This window comes from Wyeomyia smithii, chromosome 2, assembly GCF_029784165.1.
Source record: "Wyeomyia smithii strain HCP4-BCI-WySm-NY-G18 chromosome 2, ASM2978416v1, whole genome shotgun sequence".
NCBI classification, from domain to species: domain Eukaryota; kingdom Metazoa; phylum Arthropoda; class Insecta; order Diptera; family Culicidae; genus Wyeomyia; species Wyeomyia smithii.
Window position 1 is genome coordinate 39,589,415 of NC_073695.1, and position 18,287 is coordinate 39,607,701.

Genomic DNA, 18,287 nt, shown 5'->3' on the forward strand with positions numbered 1-18,287 from the left:
AGTTACAGTTGTCTGGGGAAGTTGATCATCTTCTTGGACAGTGACGATCTCGGTGTCTTGTTCCTTCTTGCCTGCCTTCTTCTTAATGACGCGCTTCTTGACAACTTGTTTCTTGGGCTTGTCTTCTTCGGTGATGACTTCAGTCACTTTAACCTCTTCAGGAAGTTCTTCGACAATGGCTTCTTGAGGTTCAATACGGGAAGGCTTGAACTCAGTCACCTCCTCAAATGGAATATCCGATTCGGTAACAGTTACAGTTGTCTGAGGAAGTTGATCATCTTCTTGGACAGTGACGATCGTGGTAACTTGTTCCTTCTTGCCTGCCTTCTTCTTAATAACGCGCTTCTTGACAACTTTTTTCTTTGGCTTGCCTTCTTCGGTGATGACTTCAGTCACTTTAACCTCTTCAGGAAGTTCTTCGACAATGGCTTCTTGAGGTTCAATACGGGAAGGCTTGAACTCAGTCACCTCCTCAAATGGAATATCCGATTCGGTAACAGTTACAGTTGTCTGAGGAAGTTGATCATCTTCTTGGACAGTGACGATCTCGGTGACTTGCTCCTTCTTACCTGCCTTCTTCTTAATGACGCGCTTCTTCACAACTTGTTTCTTTGGCTTGCCTTCTTCGGTGATGACTTCAGTCACTTTAACCTCTTCAGGAAGTTCTTCGACAATGGCTTCTTGAGGTTCAATACGGGATGGCTTGAGCTCAGTCACCTCCTCGAACGGAATATCCGATTCGGTAACAGATACAGTTGTCTGGGTAAGTTGATCATCTTCTTGGACAGTGACGATCTCGGTGACTTGTTCCTTCTTGCCTGCCTTCTTCTTAATAACGCGCTTCTTGACAACTTGTTTCTTTGGCTTGCCTTCTTCGGTGATGACTTCAGTCACTTTAACCTCTTCAGGAAGTTCTTCGACAATGGCTTCTTGAGGTTCAATACGGAAAGGCTTGAACTCAGTCACCTCCTCAAATGGAATATCCGATTCGGTAACAGTTACAGTTGTCTGAGGAAGTTGATCATCTTCTTGGACAGTGACGATTTCGGTGTTTTGTTCCTTCTTGCCTGCCTTCTTCTTTATAACGCGCTTCTTGACAACTTGTTTCTTTGGCTTGCCTTCTTCGGTGATAACTTCAGTCACTTTAACCTCTTCAGGAAGTTCTTCGACAATGGCTTCTTGAGGTTCAATACGGAAAGGCTTGAACTCAGTCACCTCCTCGAACGGAATATCCGATTCGGTAACAGTTACAGTTGTCTGAGGAAGTTGATCATCTTCTTGGACAGTAACGATCTCGGTGATTTGTTCCTTCTTGCCTGCCTTCTTCTTGATGACTCGCTTCGTGACGATTTGCTTTTTCGGTTTTTCATCGCTTGTTACTAATTGGTTTACTGTTGTTATTTCCGGCATTTCCTCTATTCCTGTTTCTCGTGTATCTTGTGTTGTTACACTGAAGAAAGATGCTTCTTCATGTTTTTGTTGTGTTTGTCCGGACATTGTTTCTGTGATTTGTTGTTCTTCATGTGTTTGTTGTATTGCAGTGTCTGCGTGTTGTGTTTGTCTCGATGTTTGTGTATGTATTGACAATGTTGCAGTGTGATCTGTTGAGAGAGTGATTTGGTTTTGAGTGTTATTTAGAGTAATCAATAGTTTTACATATTTTGTTGTTTTGGAATGTTTGTTTATAATAATTGGAATGTGTGAAAGGTGATTTACTTTGTACGGAGTGTTACAGTTATTTTGAACCTACCTTCTAATACTATGGGTATACTTTCGTTGTACTTGTTCAGCAAGGGTTGTGTTATTTGTGCGAACCGCTCTGTTGGTTCAATGACAACATCAAGATTATCTACATTTTCGTGTATGTTTGTTTCGGTTATATTCGCTATGATATTAGTTGAAAATGAAACCATTGCCTGTCTTTCAGGTGCTTCGGTAGATGTTGTGATATCGTTTAGTTCATTACTGGATACTTCTATACATTGGGCTGCTCTCAAGCCTTCTTGTATAGATTTCGTGGCAAACTTACGTGGTTCGGTGCTCTCTTCGAATGGCGTTACGGTGTCGGACGATATGATATGGGATTGCAATGGAACTATGAGATCGCTTACATCGACGCTCGCGCTTTGCTCGATTATAGCCTCAGGGGATTGGACTTGGTCAAGAGATTCACTTGGAACGGTTTCCAAATGAATAGGAACGTGCAGATCAGACACTTGTGGGGCAGCTTGCTTTGTCTCAGTTTCTTCCACCGACTTCAATGGTCCCAACGAATCGTGTGCCAGAGTTTCAGTTGTCCACGCTGTAGTGTGCTCAACTAGGACGCTGATAGCGCTTGCTTCAACCGATTCACTTGTTTGCAATTTTTCAACAGCATCAGATGTAGCTACGATTGATTTTGTGGGCACCTTTAACCCAGCAAATACTGGTGTTGCGCGCTTTTCATCTGCTTCAATTTGAGTAACTCCCTCCCGTATGCCTTCGTATGTGGCAACTTCCGTTATTATCTTCTGTTCAAATTCGTCAGTTCTGACTGCCGCTTCGGAAGCTTGCATTGTTGCCGGCTTAACTTCTCCAATGGCAATGAATGTTTCAGTTTGCTCCACGGATAAAGATTTCTGCTCGTTCGGTAGCACAGATCTAGCAAGCTGTGCATCTGTTTGTTTGATATCGTAACTTTTCAGTCCTTCATAAACGGATGGTGCAGAAGTTATTAATTGTGTTGTCATTTCGTTGGCAGTTACTGTAGCCGATGATGGTTGTTGGGTTTCCGATGGCACGATATCCAATTCATCTAAAGGTTGAACTTGTTGTACACTTAAAGACTTCAGCGCATCTCTTGGCATCACCTTCGCAGTTTGCCATTCGATGTCTGCTCCACCCATGAAATCCTTCCAAGCTTCATAGACTAATGCTTCCGTAACAGTGGTTTGTTCGCGTTCGTCAGATTGGACAAGAGCCGTACTTGCTTTGGTTATGAATTTTTCTACATCGCCCGTTTGTTGGAGTGACATTACCTGCTCAACTGTCAACGATTTTAGGATACCATTGGAAACCACTTTGGCGCTGTACTCATCACGCTCGAGTTTGTCGATGAAATCCTTTATACATTCAAATACTGTCGTTTCCGTTGCCACCAGCTCGTCTTGTTGATCCCTTTTAGCAACGACAGTTACCGGCTGTAGCATCACTTCCGGAACTTCACCAGTCCATAGTAGAGGTTCGATCTGTTCTATTGTTAAAGATTTAAGAACTTCCGCTGGTATTAGCTTAGCCGTATACGAGTCCAGTTCAGGCTTGCCAGCATATTCTTTGATTCCCTCGAAAGTTGTGGTTTCCATTGTTGTAGTTATCGATAATTCATCGGTTTTAACGGTAGCTGTGGTCGTTTGCGTTGTTTCCGTTATCACATCGGAAAGACCATGCAAAGGTTGAATTTGTTCAACGGAAAGTGGTTTCATTTCGTCAGCCGGCACAGGTTTGGCCTTTTGACCTACAGTTTCGGCCAAATTAATTCCCTCAGTGGCCTTCTGTTCTGTCACAACCTCTGTAATTGTCATTTCAGACATCGGCTCGAAACTAGCTCCTGCTTTCCGCTGCTCTGGAAGAGCGAGCTGTTCTTGTGGTGTTATTTGTTCATAGGCTAGCGTTTCTGTTATGGTAGTTTGTTCCCGTGTGTCGCTGGACGCTGAAGCCAATTTTTCTGTTTTTTGTTGAACAATTACACTAGATACATCCTCGGCGACTTCAACCTGCTCTACTGTTACTGACCGCAACGTTTTAGCAGGCACTGCTTGAGCAAGATAATCTTTGGCAATATCCTGAACACTATATCCATCCTTTTCGCGCTGTTCGCTAACCACTTCGGTAATAATTAGTCCAGTGTTTGGCTGAATCGTTACATCTGCCAACTTTTCGTCCGGTTTGATGGACTCCTGGATAATGTTGGTGTCTTCATACACCATTGTTTCCGTTTCCGTAGTTTGCTCGAAGTGGTCCTTCTTCACGGTGGCAGATTGCTGCAAAGCTTCATGCGATATATCACCGAGTTGATCAGTCGGCTGTACTTCCTCTACAACCAAACTTCTCATCAGTCCTTCGGTGATCGGTTTTGCTGCAAAGTCTTGGGCAATATCGTTTACATCGAAACCCTCTCGTTCTTTTTGGGCTGCCACCACTTCGGTCACAACCAGCTCGGTGATTGGTTGTAGCGAACTATCCGCTCGTTTCTCTTCGGGAGCAGTTTTTTCCGACTGTGTGCCTAGTTCTTCGTAGACAATTGTTTCAGCAACTGTAGTCTGTTCAAATTCATTCTTTCGAACGTTTGCCGTACTGGTTAGTGTTTCCGGTTGCTGTATGCTCTCGGCAGCATCAGCCGTTTGAACTTCTTCTATCGTGATTGATTTGAACATATGAGACGAGACTTGTTTGGCCGAATAATTTTTCGATATCTCCTCGACGCTGTATCCCTCGGTTTCCTTCTGCTCGGAAACAACTTCAGTTACCACCAGCTCTTGCTTTGTTTCGAACGATGGTGCAATGGCCTTCTGCTCGGGTAGAACGGGTTTCTCGAGCGGCTCAAAGTGCTCCAGTACAGTTTGCTGTGCCACTGTGGTCTGTTCGAATTCATCTTTCCTAACCTGAGCAGTTGAGATATTACGTTGATCGGATACTACATCCTCTGTCGAACTTGATATAACTACTTCTTCTACAATAAGTGATTTAAGTGAGTGAGACGGAAGTTGCTTCGCTACGTACTGGCTAGCAATGTCTTGAATATTGTAGCCTTCCTTTTCTTTTTGTTCGACTATCACCTCGGTAACTACTACTTCAGTGTTGGGCTGCATTGTAACTTCGATTGATTTTTGTTCTGGCTGTACTCGCTCTGAAATCGTATCTATGGTTTCCATGACCACGTTTTCGGTTATAATCTTCTGTTCAATCTCACCAGCAATGGGTTTGGCGTGAGAGCTTTCCGCATCGAAACTTGAAATGTCAGCAGCAACATCGGCTGGCTCAACCTGCTCGACCACAATCGAGCGAAGTGTGTGAGATGGAACCTGTTTGGCAACGTAGTTGCTGGCAATTTCCTTCACATCATAGCCTTCCTTTTCCTTTTGTTCAGATACGACTTCTGTTACTATCAGTCCACTCATGGATTCCACATTGGGGTTCGCCGATTTCTCCGTCGGCTTATCTACTGTGTACTGGCTAATGCCTTCGAAAATATATGTTTCAGATGTTGTTGTTTGCTCAAGCTCCTCTTTGGAAACGGAGGCTGTCTTTGAGTCCATGCTTGGAGCGGATAATTTTCCTAGTACATCAGATAGCTGGACTTCTTCCACGGTGATCGATTTGAGAGTATCCGAAGTAAGTTTCGCTGTATAATCTTTTGCGATATCCTCCACACTGTATCCTTCTTTTTCCTTTTGTTCAGCAACAACCTCTGTTACTACGAGTTCGTGAACGGGAGTAACGGTCGTATCAGCCGTTTTGTGATCAGATGGAACTGTTTCTATGAATTTTGTCGTTGTTTCAAGAGCAATAGTTTCCAATATCTGCGTTTCGTCCAGTTTGTCATCCTTGCAAATGGCAGCAGAAGTGGTGGGTTGTTCCTTAACGAGACACTCCACATTCTCGGACGAAAGTGTTTCCTCGATCGTAACCGATTTCAAGGTATGTGACGGAACTGTTTTGGCGATGTAATCTTTCGCTATATCCTCTACACTATAACCTTCTTTTTCCTTCTGCTCGGAGATGACTTCGGTTACAATTAGTTCCGTGTTTGGTTGGTACGAGGGTGAAGCGGTTTTCAAGTTGGGTTTCTCGTCGCTAGACAAATGTTCAGATGCCTCGTAAATAGTGGTCTCTGTGACAGTAGTTTGCTCAAATTCTTCGCTCTTGATTGCCGCAGTCGACGAGAGCTCTTTCGGCTTTCGCAGCTCGTCTACATTGTCCGTTGGGAGTACTTCTTCTACTGTTACAGATTTAAGCATATGCGACGGAACCGACTTGGCTACATTTTCTCTTGCTAGTTCAGCGATATCGTAACCCTCACTTTCCTTTTGCTCGGGATTGACTTCCGTAATGATCAGCTCGGTGATTGGACTGATAACCTTCTCCGCCAGTTTCTCATCTGGCTTAGGAGCTTGGTCGTAGCTGGCGATGTCTTCATAGATCATTGTTTCAGAGACAGTTGTCTGCTCACGTTGATCACTCCTAACAGCGGCGGTTGCTGTGGAAGATTCCGGCTTTTCCAACAGTTCGGAGTCTTCCGTTGCTAGGACCTCTTCAACAGTGACCGATTTTAGGGTGTCTGTGGGAATCGCCTTCGCTACGTAGTCTTTGGCTATCTCTATCGCAGAAAATCCTTCACGTTCTTTTTCCTCCGAGGTAACTTCAGTTATCAAAAGTTCGTTTACTAACTGTACCGCTTGTGAAGCTTGCCTTTCGGTGGGTTTGAGCTCTTCGGGAGCTTTCTCAAGATTCTCATAAACCATGGTTTCTGAGATAACTTTTTGTTCCATTTGGTCGTCTTTCACCGTTGCGGACACATTTTGGGGAGTTTGTTCGATAATTTTATCAACAGCGTCCGAAGCGAGTGTTTCCTGCACGAGAACTGTTTTAAGTGTGTGACTGGGAACTGCTTTGATTACATGATCTTTTGCAATCTCTTTGACGTCGTATCCTTCCTTCTCGCGCTGTTCGGCAACCACTTCGGTAATTACGAGCTCAGAAATAGGTAGTAGCGTTGGTTCGGCATGGCGAGTGTCAAACTCTTGCCGTTCCTGCTGCTTGATGTCTTCGTAGATCATCGTTTCACTGATGATTTTTTCCTCGAAACGGTCGGTTTTCATTAGAGCGGAAGATTCGTTCATCTCAAGTTTGGAAATATCAGCTATTGAATCTGTCGCTTCGGTAGTTTCGATAACGACCGACTTTAGCAGATGAGAGGGAACTTGTTTCGCTACGTAATCTTTGGCGATTTCCGACACGCTAAATCCTTCCCGCTCTTTTTGTTCCGTAACGACCTCAGTGACTGTTAGCTCAATATTTGGTGACAGCTGTGCGTCGGCGGTTTTCTGCTCGGGTGTCACCTGCTCTGGCAGTTGGTTGAGCGTTTCCAGAATCAGCAGCTCGGAAACAGTCGTCTGCTCAAGCTCGTCACTCTTCACGGTGGCAGCCGAGGTGGGAACGTCGGGTTTGATCAGTTCAGCGGTAATGTTTCCCACTTGTACCTCTTCTATTAGCACCGACTTTAACGCATCCGTGGCGGATGCTTTTGCGGTGTAATTTTTCACTATGTCGGTTATTTTGACGCCTTCCTGTTCCTTTACTTCAGGTATAACTTCGGTAACGAGCAGACTTTCCGAAGGCTCCAGTGTAGATTGGACTGATTTTGTAGTGGGAACTTCGGGTGCGCTGTATTGCTGGGTAGCTTCCAGCACTATGGTTTCGTGTACGATTGTTTCATCGAAACGGTCGTCTTTGACGATGGCTTGCGATGTGAGCTGGGATGTTTCCTTAACCTGATCTACACTGTCAGAAATCAGGGTTTCGTGAACCAGAACGGATTTCAGCGAGTGCGTAGGAACCGTTTGTGCTGTGTAGTCTTTGGCAATTTCCTGAACATCGAAGCCATCGCGTTCCTTTTGTTCGGCTACGACTTCTGTGATGACCAGCTCGTTGATCGGCTGTAAGGAAGTGTCGGCCGTACGTTGCTCGGTTTCCGGTTGCTCGTATTGCCGGAGGCCTTCGTATATTGTAGTCTCCGAAATGATCTTTTCTTCCAATTCGTTTGTTTTGACAGTGGCAGCTGACGATTTGGTTTCCGTAGGGGTGAAATCGGCCGCTGATATGCTGGAAAGTGTTTCTTGAACCGTAACCGATTTCAGCATATCGGTTGGAGTTGCTTTTGCCATTTGATCCGCTGGCATTTGTGGAGCCGTGAAGAGTGATTCTCGTTCGTTCGTTTCATGTGTGATGATTTCCAACTGCTGCTGTGTGTCGAGCTGAGTTGTAGCAAACGCTGGCTGTTGGGTTATTCTACCATCGAAGACGGATTCCTTTTCATTTGCCAGCACCGAACTGACAGCATGCGATTGCTGAAGAGTGAAACCAGCGGTGGCTGTTTCTGTTCGCTCTGGGGCTTCCGGTGAAAAGCGGCCCGCCGTGTCGGCTGTTTCGATTTCCGTGATGGCGATGTTTTCCATGGGTACCAGGGTAGATTCGGCGGTGGCTTCATTCGGAACTGGTGCCCCTTGGTGTAGTGTTTCCTTCTCGTGAATGAAGCTGATCTCGGTCTGACCGATGGCAAGAGTTGTTAGTGCTGGTTGAGCCTTAGCGGTCGCTGCTAGCTCGAAAGCTGGTAGTTCGGCTTCGGTTTCGTTGCTGACCACTTTGGATACGGATATCGTGGTCTGTTCGCGGAAGTCGACGGAGGCAGTTCTCGTTTCATACGAGTCGGTTTCGAATGGTTTAGTGGTGAGATTTTCATTAACAGTTTGCGTTGTTAGACTTTCCAGGGTTGTGATTGTGTCCAGTGCTTGATAGGCGATGGGTTTCGGCTCGGCAGCTAGTTCGGATTCCTGTTCGTGGGTGGGTTGTTCGGCAATTTGGAGTGGCTCGGTGGCGTACAGAAGAACGTCGGCCTTTTGCTGTGGTGGCAGCCGGCCTGGAACGTAAATGTCTTCTTTCTCTGAAGCGTTGTGTACATGTGTAGTGTACGACTTCTGCTCGATGAAAACTTTACGGGCGGTTTCCGTCGGGACGGCAAGCTCTGGGTAGAACTTGCTGGGACGATCTTCCGCTATGGTTTCACTAGCTTGAATCGACTCAGAAGGTAAGAACTGATATTTTGGTACCACCGATGGTAACTTGATTTGGGTGTCAAACATTTCTTCTTTTTCGGCTTTATGAATTTCGGTAATTTCGACGGATTCCTTCGAGAGCACATTCGCATACGCGCGACTGGCAATAGGAGTCTGGGGAAGAGTGAGATCTTCCTCGGATTGGGTGCTAAAGGTTTCTTGTACTATTTTGGCATCGTGCGTGGATAATTTGACCTGAGCGCTAGTCAGTGCATCGGTGGGAGTGAATAAGTCAGTGATGGAGTCGTGAGTTACCGATTCGGTGATTTGCAGGGGTTGGGTGGGAATTAATTCAGTTTTCGCTAATTGAGCTACGGGTTTTGGTTGGGTAGTTTCACGGGGAATTTCTTCCGCCAGAACTTCGGAAACTTGCACTGATTCGTTGAGACCTATTAGACTGTACTTGGGAACCGTAGACAATTTGGAACTGTCGACAATCGCATTGACGGTTTCGCGCTCGGAGGTAAGAATTTCTTCGGTGATCATGGATTTCTGAGCGACAATATCAACCGAGGCACTGGAACGTTGCGGTTCGGTTGGTTCTAGATTGGTAACCGTAGCGAGGACCGAAGGTAGGTTGGATATTTCCGCAATTCCCACCGGAAGTTGGGAGGTTTCACGCGTGGGCGATCGTAGAAACTCAAGGGCCATTTCATCCAACATCTGCTCCTCACTCGGCAGCAGCGGCTTTAAAGGACGCAATTGTGTTTTTTGTTTTACAATGGCTATAGTTTCATCTTCTACGGTCTGTATGGATTCGGTAATTTCTTGCTGCTTTTCTGACTTGATCTTTTTGTGTTTTTTCTTGCTAGCGACTGTGGTGACTGTCTTGGTGGAGGTGTTGTCTTCACGGATGTCGGGTGTTTCTGTGGAATTCATTCGGAATTGGTAACAAAATTGAAGGGGAATGTCAGAATTTGTGTGAACAATCCAACGAGAGAAACAGTTATACTACTAGATTTTGTAGTTCGGTAGGTGTGAAAAGAGATGTTGTGGTGAGTAACGAGAGAGAGTATTGAGGATCCAGAAGCCAGAAAAGGATGCAAAAATTTTGGTTGATAACGTGCAATCAGTTTTTTTGGAAAAGTTTATTCACGTGCAAATATTTTTTTTTTGTTCTGACAGTTCTACCAAAACGGGACGAGCTCAGGTTGGCTAAAACAGACCAGGCACGTGCAGGCTTCATAGGCTTAAAAACCAGACAGACGTGACAGAGACGGTAGAACGAAGAGTGTTTTGGGATGCAGCGCAGGAGAGAAGGTTCAACGTATGTACAACATGAACGTGCAGCCGCAATCAGGCGCGAAGACAGGCGATCGGATGCATTGAGTTTCATTACTTACCAGTGTTCTTCTTTGTACTTTAGCTGGTCCAAAATTTAGGTGGCAAGCCTCGAACTATCTTAAAACTGGTGCCTAACATGATAAGCGCTGCACTCTAAGCTAGAAAGCAATTCAAACAGCATAAATAACAAGCAGTCTTTGCATTTAATACTAGCGTTTTATTCAAATATCGGTAATCAGTACACGCCTCACTTTAACTTAGCCTAGTCGTTCGTTGCGTGAACATATTTTATAGCGTATATAATTTTAAGCAAATAAGCGCCCAATCAGCTCGACTCAAACTTCATCAGTAGCTCGTCAGTAATAGGAACACAGTAAAAAAAATTCATAAAAAAATACAACACAGTAAAGAAGCGAATAGTAGTGATAGTAGTAGTAGTAATAGCGTTGAAATAATAGCAGAGATAGGAAACGGTAGCAGGAAAGATCATACAAACGCAAGGGAGGATTTCAAACCTTTTATATCCAGCTCCTTCTTGGTCATCACGGTAGTTTCTGCAATTTAGTTGTTTGACAAGCGATCAGGCAGGCAGGCAGGCACGTGCGAGACGATTTAAATCGGCGTATTAATACCAGAGAAAGAAACGAAGAGTTTATAGTTTAGAAAGTTTTCTCCAGAACAGATAGAGGTTGCTCTGTAGGAACGATAATTACCAGTTGAGTGCACCTCGGATGACGAAATTAGCGTGGTTTCTTCGAATTTCTACAATAGTGTCACAAGGCAAGCAAGGTTGATAGGGTAGAGAGAAAAAAATAATTCAAAGATCAGCCAGGCAAGTGAGTCAATAGACGATTGAGGACATAGGCAATCAATGTAATCTCAAATTGCCTACGCCATCAATCGTAGATTAGTCTTAAAATTAAGCTTTCCAATCAAGCGCAATGCTGCATCGACAGTTTCCGCGAATGATCGATCAAGAAGCGGTTTCGATAGCGGAAACTGCCGACGCAGCGAGCAAAACAGATTCAAACCTCATCGGCCTGCTCCAGTTTCCACTCATGCATGAAGAAGTCCTCGGGCGAGAAGTGTGTTATGATTTCCTCCACGCTGGCATGGTTTAGCTCGATCATGCGCATAAATGCTCTAAATCCGGCGGTAGCAGCCAGCTGGGCTTCGTCCATATCGGTTTCGGTCAAAATTTCCGTCACAATGCTGGCGTATCCCTCCCGTTCCAACAGTAGCACCAATGCCGACTGCGATTCCGGTGTCTTAAGCGCCGGGAAGTGATCGGACTGGTAGAAGCTGCTGATTTCGCTGACGGAAACGCCATGCTTGACCATGTAGGCTATGGTGGCCAGCTCTCGCAGAGGAGACTCCCCTGGTCCAAAATCTGCCGCCTTTAGATTGGTAAGAATTTCGTTAACCTGAACAGAGTGCTTCACACTCTCCACATCCGAAACGTCTAGCTTCTCGGTAATTACCATACGTTCGAATTCTTTTACCGTTTCGGTGGTGACCACTTCTTCTATTATCGTTTCACGGTGCTCTTTGAACTTGACGGTTGCCATATCCTTGGCCATCGTAACATCTTGTTTCAACTCGGAAGTGGTGCTCGTAGTGAGCGTGGTTGATGATTCCTGAGAGAACTTGACTTTCTCATGCAGAGAACTCTCCATCTCTTGCTTCACCATATCTTCAATCAACAGAGTTTCTTTGGTTTTTCGCTTCTGCTCGCGTAGGCTCTTACGTTCGGCCTTTTTTCGCTGTGACTCTTCCGACTCTTCAATCACAACCTCGACTTTTTCCACCTTCGTTTTGCCGTTCTTGGTTCCGTTTCGTTTAGTCTGTAGTAATGCATCCAGTTCCATTCGTTCCTCATCAGTCATCGTCTGCGAGGTCGATTCGTTCAGTTTCGCGATCGACTCACACTGTCCGGCTTCGCTCATTGCGCGGCACTTGTAGAAACCGAAATCGGCCACCTCGACTGGGTAGATCGTCAGCGAGGACACGTGCTCTTCCGTACGGATCTTGACCCGATCGTTGGTGATCACAATTTTACCATTGCGATACCACAGAATATCTAGAAGAAGGAATTCATCATTGCTGCTGCGTTTTTAGAGTGTACGCGGTTGGTTTGTTGAAGTGTGTAACTCCGGGGCGCTTGCTGTCGATGTTGTGTAACTGAATTGTGTCATGTATGGAACATTGTATCTACCTGGTTTGGGGTTTCCTGCGAAATGCACTTCAAAGTATCCCTTTTCCCCGACCATCGCGCGAGAGTCCTTAATTTCAGTCGAGAATGATGGCGTAGCGTAGGCAGCTAGAAATGTTAGAGTTCCATTGGTTAGAGTCGATATTCATCATTATCGATAGCAGTCTGCTTTTTGTTTTTGGTGGTGTGGGTGTGTAACCTCGGGAATGCGAATGGGCGATCTTACCTGCGAGTGTATGCTTCCGAAGTATCCGTAGCGTCTTCTCGACTGTTTTTGGTTTTTGTAAGGACAATTCTGTTACGACAACTGATTGCTCTCGAGCATTCTCAACGAACACACACAAACACACACGAATTATAAATCCACACAGCGGTCGTTAGTTAACGTTACCTTCCCATGTAGCTTGCGTAGCCGCCACAGTATGCTTCCAGTTTAAGGAATTCGACGAGTTCTTCTTCGCTGTTTTCTAGAAAAATGGAATCATGTTTTATACAGGGTTAGTAAAAAAACCAACATCACACTAAAAACATGCGCCGTTAAAACATTTGCAAAAAAGAACACGTTGACACTGACGCTAACAGAGCACACAGATAGACTACAGTTAACAATACAAATCGATGGCTTCATGGGTAAATAAAGAGTGAAGGAAAAGATTTCATTGATGGAAGAGAACATCTTTCGGCCCGATCTCGGGTAATTCAGGATTGTAAATAGCTGTAAAGTGTTGCAGTTACCTTGTAGTGCTTCTTTCATCTCCTCCATGTACTGCACCCATTCAGGTTTTCTGTATGCTTTGGTTCCAACGATTTCTGTATTTGTGAAACAAAAAACCATAAGAGTTAGTATCTGTTTTGAACCGCAGCGGCGATGAGTGTGTCTTTTCTGTAGTAGTAATAGTAGTGGCAGTTCAGTTTTAACCAGTACCAAGTATTTTGAAAGTATGGTAGAGATAGTTTTCAATAGATTTTGCAGGGATGAGTGTTGGAGTGATGTTATGAGTATTCAAGTATTTTCTCATTTATTTACAGGGAGTTTTGGGAAGAAACGGGATGAAAAACACAAACGGGACCTTAGCTGTAACCGCAAACAAATTTCGATTATTATAAAGTGAGCGTTGCCAAAACCTGCAAAATAGAAGAATACTACCAAAGCGATCATTATTAGTATAGCGTTTCTACGAGAAATATCAGCCGTACAAAGCAGTTCGGTCCTGCAAATTGATTTTCGAATACCTTCCACTACCAGCTCGGTGGTAGTACTGGCCACTCCTAGCGCATTGTGCGCTTCGAACGAAATCGTACCGGAATCGTCCGGATAGATGTCGTTGATGATCAGTATCGACGTGCCGTCCTCGAAGTTCTCGATCTGGAACTCGTCGGATGGAATAATTTCCTCGTTCGCCTTGAGCCAACGAATCTGTGCCTTGGGCTGTGACAGGACCTTCACCTCAAGTTTGGTGAGTTCCCGCTCTTGGGACATCACCACTCGGGGAAGTTCCTTCACTATTTGCGGTGCGAACTCAACCGGTTCGGCATATTCCTCCAATGTTGAGATAGACTGCGAAATAGAGGAAAAATGCTTCAATGTACAGCCAAGCTCGAGGTGACCAACCACACTAACCTTGTCGGTCAACAAATCCTCCTCGGAGCTACGGAATTGTTCCGAATCGGGAACGTATTCAAACGGTTCGACGTTCACTGTAGTCTTGCAAACCGCCTCGCCAAGTTTGTTGCTCGCTATGCACGTGTACTCACCTGTGTCCTCTGGGAATACCTCGGATATCGTCAGCACGCAGCGACCGGTCGTATCTTGTTGGATATGTTTATCCTTTGTTTCGATGATTTGCTGCTCGTTATGGTACCATTGAACCTTGGGAAGTGGCGCTGCCTGGACTTGACATGCTAGCACAAGCTTCTCGCCATCCATAACACGCGTCGGTTTTATCGCTTCGATAAAACGTGGTGATATATATTCGGTAACTTCTTCGGTTTCGATCGAGTCGAGCACCTGCACAGTAGCAGTCGATGTTACAGAACCCGCCACATTTTCCGCGCGGCATGTGTACGCACCAACATCTCTCTTATTGAATAATTCAATAATCAGGATTGATTTGTTCTCGTCCGTAACAATGCGCGTTTCGTTGGTCGATTTGATGGCAGCGCCCTCGTGGAACCACTGGAATGTTGACGTAGGATACGACTCGACAGTGGATTCCAGGATGCAAACTTCGGCTTCGGCAACCAGCTTCGGAATCAGGGGCGCAATGAAGCGCGGCGCTTTGGCTTCGTCCATATCGGACGAATCTGAGATGGCCACCGAAGCGGACGATTTGGACTCGCCAGCTTCGTTGCGAACGATGATTTCATACTTCCCTGTTCGACGCTTCGTGATGTTTTTAATCACAATTCTGCTGTTGTACTCTTCAGTAACGATCGTTATCTCCTCTTCCTCAACTACTTCTTTGCTGTTTCGGAACCATTTGACAGTTGGCTTAGGGACCCCAGTGAAGCGACACTCGAACACCAACGTTGATCCCGTTTTCACAATCTGCGCTTCTAGCGGTTCTATAATCTTCGGAGCAACCATTTCCTCCTTCGGCTTGCGGATCACTATCGACTGTATGAACAAGTTTGCTTTGCCGACAGCCTTGCCGAACTTGTTCTCCGCTTGAACCGTATAAATAACAGGAACATTTTGCTTCGGATTCCTCACAGTCAGTTTAACATGCCCGGTCTCTTCCACGTAAATGGTTTCTATTTCCTCGATTTCCACGATCTCCTCTTCATCTCTAAACCACCGAACTTTAGGATTTGGTATTCCATGCACCTGACATGTAACTGTTGCCGTTGTTTTCCGTTCATCCACCGTGATCTTCATGGGACTCACAAAGGTTGGCGCTTCTCCAATTTCCGGTTTTTCCTGGATAACTATGTTCGCTTTGCTGACAGCAAACCCTGCTACATTTTTCGCTTCACAGGCATAGATACCCACATGATAGGGCATAACAGTTGCGATTTCCAGGCTCGCTACATCTTCAACGATGTTCATTATATACTCTGGATTAGCGAACAAAACTGTATCATTGAAGTACCACTGAACATCCGGGAATGGTATTCCTTCGACTTTACATTGCAACCGCACGGGTTGATTCGGTTCGCAGATCTTCGGCTGTAATTTTTCGACGAAGTACGGTGGTTTAACAATGGGCTTCCTAACCCTAACCCTTTCCTCTTGAATTTTAGTTTCAGCAATAGTTTGCTGAGTATTTTCGATAATACGTTGCTCTTCACGCAAGTTCTCCTCCGCCACTTTATCGGTTACATCTTGGACACGTTTTTGTGTAATAATCTCCAACTCCGGAAGTGGTTGGCTATCGTCAACGAACCGCCGTCGTTTCTCCTTCTTAACGATGTTAGATTGAATCTTTACTTCCATCTCCTTGTGGAATTCGGCATGTTCCTCGACGACCTCTTCCACCGGTACCGGTTGAATTGGCAGTGGTTTAACCTCCGGAATTTCCACTGGTTTCAAACGAATACTGCTTTGTGAAATCTCCTGCAGCACTTCTTCCTGCTCTTCCTCCTCTTCTTCTTCATCCTCCTGAACTTGTTCTGATTTAACTTCAAACGTGCTAAGTTCTTCCTTGAAGACCACATGCTTGTTGGTTCTGGATTTCCTCTTCTTCGGTTTTTCAAGTGCAATTTCCTCAGGAATCAGTTCTAGTACTTCCTCCGGAACCACTTCGGCAATGGTCTCTGCAACATGAGGAAGTTCCTCGTCTTCTTGAAACAATTCTGCTTCTTCCATAGGCGCCACACTCTCGGTGGCGAAATGCTCGAGTGGTTTTTTCGGTTTCCGCACGCGTCGCTTTATCGTAGTGACAATTTGCTCTTCCGTTTCAACCTGAACCTCTTTGATGGTTTTATCTTCCACTGGTTTTAATTCTACAACCTGCGGTACATCTTCGATAATGGCTTGCTGCTTTGGGACCGGCTTCAGTACGATATCTTCCTTAGGAGCTTCTTCCGCTTTCTGTTGCTTGGGCGTGGGTCTGAGCTTGATTTCTTCCATCACTGGTTCGGGTTCCTTTGGTTTAGGTTCTTTCTTGTCCCTGCGCCATGGTGTTGGTTTTTCTTCTGGCTCTACTGGCTTGATTTCTAAAGGTTTTACCTCCGCTGGCGCTTCCTCAATCGGCGGTTTTTCTTCCATTGGCTTTGGAATCGGCTTCAGGGTCACTTCCTCTTTCGGGACCTCTTCCAGAGGACGACGTTTTCCTGTGGGCCATTGTTTAGTTTCCTCCGGAGGTTCTAATGGTTTTTCTTTTTTACCGCGTTTCCTTGGAGTCGGCTCTGGTTCTATTTCAACTGGTTTTGGTACCTCTTCCAGAGTGGTAGTTTGGGGTGCTGCAACGTTCAGTAATTCTGGAGTTTCCCATTTCTGTACGGGTTTTAGAGTAACTTCTTCCGGGAGCTTCGGCTCTTCTGCTTTCTTTGGCTTTGGAATTGGTTTGAGTACCACTTCCTCTTGAGGTGTTTCTTCCAACGGGCGTCGTTTACCTTTGGGCCATTCCTTTGTATCTTCTTCGGGTGCCACCGGTTCCTTCTTTTTGCCACGACGCCAAGGTGTTGGTTCAGGTTTTACTTCCGTCGGTTCTGAGGGCCTAGTATCTAATGGTTTCAACTCTACCGGCTCAGTTTGTTTTGGTTCCTCATCTTTTGTTGGTTTGGGAATTGGTTTCAATGTGATTTCTTCTTTTGGAAGTTCTTCCAATGGCCGACGTTTTCCCTTCGGCCAATCTTTTGTCTCTTCTTCTGGCTCAACAGGTTTCCCCTTTTTGCCACGGCGCCAACATGTTGGCTCCTCCGTTTTTTCGGCCGGTTTTGGAACTTCTTCTACAACTGGTGATTGTTTAATTGGAGATTCAAGTTCGCTTGGTTGTTTCCATTTTGGAATCGGCTTCAAAGCTACTTGCTCTGGTGGTTGTGGTTCATCTGGTTTCTTTTGCTTTGGAATTGGTTTCAAGACTATTTCCTCTTTTGGTGCTTCCTCCACTGGACGACGCTTTCCAGTAGGCCACGTCTTCTCTTTGGGAGCTTCCTCCACTGGTTTTTCCTTCTCACCTCGGCGCCATGGTGTCGTTTCTGGCTTTTTTTCTTCTATGGGGGGAATTGGTTTCGGTTTAATGTCCGCTTCAATGCTAGGAGTAGGTTCCACCTCTTTCTGTGGCTTTGGAATTGGTTTTAAGACAACTTCCTCTTTAGGTTCTTCCGGCAGCGGATGTCGTTTACCGGTTGGCCATTTCTTTTCTTCGGTGTCCTCTGGTGTGGGTGCCGGTTTTTTTGCTCGTCGCCAAGTCGGTTGTTCCGGTGCTATATGTTCAGGTTCTGGCTGAGCTTCCGGTATTTTTTCAATTTTCTCCAGTTCCACCGGTTCAGGTTCTGGAATCTCTGGGTATATCGGCTTTTCTAATGGTTCTATTTCCTTTTGGCGAACTGGTTTTGTAGGTTTTGCAACCTTAACCTCTTTTACCTCAATTACTTCTGGCTCTAAGAGTTGCATTTCCTTAACCTCAGACTCCTTCGGAACGGGTTTAAGGGTAACCACCTCCAAAGCTTCCTTGTGAATTCCCTTCTCCTGCTTCGGAGTGGGTTTCAACTTGATTTGTTCTACTGCTTCTGGCTCGGCTGGTTTAGGAATTTCACGTTTTGGTACAGGTTTCTTACCTTGACGCCATGGAGGTAGGTGTGATTCGTCATCCACTGGAGGTTTGATATCTAGCTCTGTCTCCACTGGCTCCATTGGATAATCAGGAATTGGTTCTACAACCGGTGTCTTTGCGGGTTTTGGTTCTTCCTCCTTCTCTCGTTTGGGGATGGGCTTAAGTGTTACTTTTTCTGTTGGTTCCTCCGGTAGAGGTCTC

At 45.4% G+C, this 18,287-nt stretch overlaps 1 protein-coding gene across 1 annotated transcript in view; it reads right to left on the reverse strand.

The window, feature by feature from the left end:
• The window catches only part of LOC129721455 (titin-like), a 46,526-nt gene extending 33,024 nt beyond the window's left edge, over nucleotides 1-13,502 (reverse strand). Inside the window, exons 1-7 of the mRNA XM_055674012.1 lie at nucleotides 13,437-13,502; nucleotides 13,102-13,176; nucleotides 12,370-12,474; nucleotides 11,186-12,234; nucleotides 10,868-10,916; nucleotides 10,670-10,708; nucleotides 1,751-9,736 (exon numbers count right to left, since the gene is read on the reverse strand). Of these exons, the coding sequence (XP_055529987.1) occupies nucleotides 1,751-9,736; nucleotides 10,670-10,708; nucleotides 10,868-10,916; nucleotides 11,186-12,234; nucleotides 12,370-12,474; nucleotides 13,102-13,129 (9,256 nt within the window). The 5' untranslated portion in view covers nucleotides 13,130-13,176; nucleotides 13,437-13,502. The remainder of the gene's footprint in view (nucleotides 1-1,750; nucleotides 9,737-10,669; nucleotides 10,709-10,867; nucleotides 10,917-11,185; nucleotides 12,235-12,369; nucleotides 12,475-13,101; nucleotides 13,177-13,436) is intronic.
• Nucleotides 13,503-18,287: the final 4,785 nt, after the last annotated feature.